Raw genomic sequence first — 4,299 nt, 5'->3', positions numbered from 1 at the left:
AATGCCGCGTTTGATGTTTTATAAAAGCAGGTACAAAAAGAACCCCTCAAACGCGGCATTTTGCCGCGTTCTACAAAACTCCAACCGTGTTTTTTTTAGCCAATGAGCGCTACAGATAGCTGTGGGTAGATGCTGTTTTTGCTCGACTAGTGAATTTCAAAGGAGAATATTGCAATACAGTGCACCTTTTACGTCCACTTTAGTGTAAATATTGCGTTGGGAAGGAAGTGCAAATGACATGCATATTGCGTTTCACATACTGTCTAGACGGCAGGGCATCCATATTCACAATAATGAACTCAAGTTGATATCTAGCATAATGAACTCAAGTGACATGCTAGGCTCCACTTCTCTTCCTGTTTTGCTATGCGGACTAAATTCACCGATGCAGAAGACAAAAGGCTTGTTGTGCTTGCGCTTGAATATGAGTCCCAGCGCAAGCGAGTTCAATGGAAGGAGGTGACACGCGCCATGCGGGGCAAGTATTCGGCCCAAGCCCTTGAGAGTCGGCTGCGTGCACTCAAGTGAACCTACGGAATGGATATTTCGCGGTTCCCACGCTTTTTTTTCTTGACAGTGAGAACGACGTCTCCTTATGAGAAACGTTTGCATATTCAAGCACCGAGTCAAGCGGAACGAACTATCTGTGATGTTTTCAGTACTTAATCGGCGTTCGAGGTTCGACAACAAGCTGGAAGGACAGATGAGAACGCAGGTGAGGTGCTTCCTGCTGCGGTTTCAAAAATAATTGAGATGATTGGGAACATTCGGCATGATGACGTCTTCTTCGATGTTGGAGCTGGGTTGGGGAATGTGGCGGCTCAGTACGCGGTACAGACGAAGGCACGTCAGTGTTTGGGCATCGAAAAACGACCGGAGTTGGCTCAGCAGAGGTGTATCCTGCTTGCGAGCATATGCATCCCGAATTCTACTACTGCATAAAGTTTTCTTGCTCCAGGGGAATGTCGACGATACGCCTTTATCGACTACACCACCTTTCCTGGACGCGTCAGTGATTTTTCTGAATGATTTTTTGTTTGATGAATTAGCTAGGCTCGTTGTCGAAGAGGAGCTGAGCTTGCTGCAAAGAGCGCGTTTGATTATATCTACCTCTCGCTATTGCCCGCGTCATCGCGAATCCTGCCGAAGAAGGTTTTGCGCCAAGTGGGTGCCAACGCATACTACGTACGGTCACGCAAGCTGGAAGTCCGAGTGTATCCCTATCTACATGTACCAAGTGCGGCAGCAGAATTGTGAGCCATCGCCCGTCTAGGATTCCACCGGCGACAACTGTATAGAATAAGGGATCCCAATGCATGCGGAAGTGGAACCACGGCAGTGGCGTCCAGCATGTCGCCGTACAGCAACTCGTTCTTCATGTTGAGTGCCGACGGCAGCGGGTGATTTTGTGGTATTTCTAATAACTTGCTATCTTTGCAAGGCACACAATCTGGCGTGGTGAAATTTACTTATAGGTTGCCGGATGTCGAAATCCAGATTGAAGGTGTGTTTATGAAATGCGAGACAAGATATTTGTAAGCAATCAGCGAATAAAGAGTGAACCATGGATGAACTGTGGATTTATGCCGTCTTTCTGGCTAGTTCTCGTGATTTGGACGAGCAGGTCAGGGCGGTCCTTCCGGAAGAACGAGTGCTGGTAGATGGTGAGCGCCGTGCTGCTGTTGCTGTGGTTGTCGCTGCCTGAGGGGGCGTCTTTGTTACCCCGAATGAGCACTGCTATGATTAGTATACTTTAATCAAGATATATACCCTGAATTTGAAAATCGTGTTTTCTTACTCATACTTCACTATTATAGAAAAATTTGCCTCACGACCTTACTATGTTGGATCGCCGGGCTCGCTGGACTTTAATGGTATAGATTCAAAGCACTTGACTGGCTAGGTGGGCTTTGCTGGACATTGTTGGCTCGGTTAGCGTGGGGGCTCGATTTAATTTGTTCGCATGGTGTACATTGGTGGCTCGAATCACTTTGCTGGTTTTGCGTATATTGCTGGCACGCTGTATCATCAGCAGGATGTTGTGTTGCAGTGCCCCATTCGGATTGATGCTGTGCCTTGAGCGTGGCCAGCACTGAAGACCTGCATATGTTTTCATTCTTGCTGATAAGTCCTTTGGGGAGATAGAAGCGGTGGTACTTATCCCAGCATGTCCAAGTGCTCTGCGGGCAGGTGAATGAAGTGTTGGAGTCACCATGGGCAACCCTGCAAATGCTCACTGAGTGCGTAGGACAGCGATCAGTTACCTCCGTCGGGTACCTGCCCTCATCGCGACAAACTACGCATTCTCGTTTTCTTCTGCTCTTGTCCTTAAATATTTGCTTAGAAGACATCACATCGCACTGTGTTTGGTGACTGGAAACACTTGCCACAGTGCAGCCACTACTTGGTGGGTAACACACCCTGTTGCTCCCGTTTCTCTGGCAATGCTGCTACCATAAGCCATCTTGCCGTTACTCGGCGCTTCTTTCCATTTTCCCGAAATCAACTCAGACACTAACTCCGTAATGAACGTTCTGTGGGGGTCTCGATCCTTTGAAGTATCAATTGCCATTCGACGAGTCAAATAAGCGTTGGCACGTGCGATATCGACGAGTGCCAGCGCTAATTTTTTATGCCACTGTTTAAAGGAATGGCCTTCAGCGAGCGAAAATCTTGCACGTATCTGGTCTAACCGATCAACACCTCGCATATGCTGGTTGTACTCTAAAATACAGGTTGGAGCCGGGAACGGGAGACTTGTTGCTCCGATTCGGCGAGTTACCGTCGTTGTTGTGGACGGATCAGCATTCGTCCCTCGCTCTCATGCACAACTTGGGGGTTACCTGTACATATAACGTTGGTCACTATATTGCTTAGGAGCCATAATCGACGTCATTACAGAGCAGTTGTGGTACCGACAATGTTGCACGAAGTGGTTTAACACGCCTTTCTCCCCAAGCAAGAAATCCTTGCCCTCTCTTCCGTTTGCAGTGCAACCTGGAAGCACATACCGGTATCTGTTGTCAAGGCCTCGTGGCGGCTTGGACGTCCATCCAGCCGCCTTCAGCTCTCTCCACACAACATGGAAGTCTAATGTCGACGCCAAAGGAATAGCATGGCTACTATGAGCGCCAACTTCGCCTCGTGTCCGGCGTCGCTTTCGTCTGGCGTGCTGTGAGTTTGCCAGCGCGCGTTTTCCCGGCATGGGAGGCACGGAATAAATTAGGAAATGAACGGCTCTAGCGAATGTCTCACATCGTATCAATTATGAAAGAACAAAAGTAATAGACTCGCTATCAAACCTAAGATTAAATATGTATTATATTTCCCAGTAATTGTTTCTTCAGTTTCGCAAGCTCGAACTTCTAGCACTAAAAAAAATATGATATATGCTCGGTTGGACCAGTCAATACTTAGAACAAGATATATGCTCGGCTGGACCAGTCAATACGTAAAACAAGATATATGCTTGGTTGGACCAGTCAATACTTAGAACAAAATATATACTCGGCTATCCTATTACAAAAGGTAGGCAATAAGATGTGATACACACTTTGACTGCAGCGATTCGGCATACCTACGCTAGCAGACGCACGTCCACTGTAGCAATCAATGAACGACTTATATTACCAATATTATAGCATGACGACGCCAGCACTACGGTGATCAATACTAGTAAGTGATAACCGGAGTTGGTGCCATTATCCAATAGCGCCTTTGGAGTCCAAAGTTTGGACTCGGTTGGGACTCCCAACTTCGGCGATTCATATGTCTATCCTCAGATACCATATGGGATGGGAAAATTGACGTTAGGAAATTCATATTTTATGATGGTTCTGATTGGCCAGTCTAAACCAATCTGACAAGCGCGCTCTTTTGCCCAATCACCGACGTGGATATTTCTGTGCAAGACGTGGCAAAATGCCGCGTTCTAGGGGCAACCTACCGTAAAATGAAACAGCGGCTGTCACGTTGTTAAGGTCCGGATGTCGCAGGGGTGTCCATCACCACGTCAAAACGCGGCAAAATGCTGCGTTTTACAAAGATTCTGGATAGGCATCAAGATATGTGTTCACGAAAGGGTTAATACTAAAGTATGCTGGATGATTACGAATCGCACCGTCGTATACTTTTATAGACGGAGCAAAATATGTTGAACTTTTACAAGTGGGCGCACCAGGCGCCCTTTGATGACCTGATCACGTCCTTTCTTTTGACAAAACACTTCAAGGGTGCACCAGGCGCCCTTATGCCACGAAAGGGTTAATATATCCTAAATGTCTTACGTAGATGTCTTCG

General features: G+C 47.1%; 1 protein-coding gene across 1 annotated transcript; it reads left to right on the top strand.

Moving 5' to 3' along the window:
• Nucleotides 1–366: 366 nt before the first annotated feature.
• Nucleotides 367–1,273, top strand: PITG_14184 (histone methylation protein, putative; the record flags this gene model as incomplete). The annotated part of the gene is made up of 4 exons (XM_002899246.1): nucleotides 367–514; nucleotides 620–658; nucleotides 716–895; nucleotides 945–1,273. The coding sequence occupies 4 exons, from the start codon at nucleotides 367–369 to the stop codon at nucleotides 1,271–1,273; spliced, it is 696 nt and encodes a 231-aa protein (XP_002899292.1).
• Nucleotides 1,274–4,299: the final 3,026 nt, after the last annotated feature.

The sequence above is a fragment of the Phytophthora infestans genome, genomic scaffold, assembly GCF_000142945.1.
Source record: "Phytophthora infestans T30-4 supercont1.32 genomic scaffold, whole genome shotgun sequence".
Lineage (NCBI taxonomy): Eukaryota > Oomycota > Peronosporomycetes > Peronosporales > Peronosporaceae > Phytophthora > Phytophthora infestans.
This window is presented reverse-complemented; position numbering and strand designations above follow the sequence as displayed.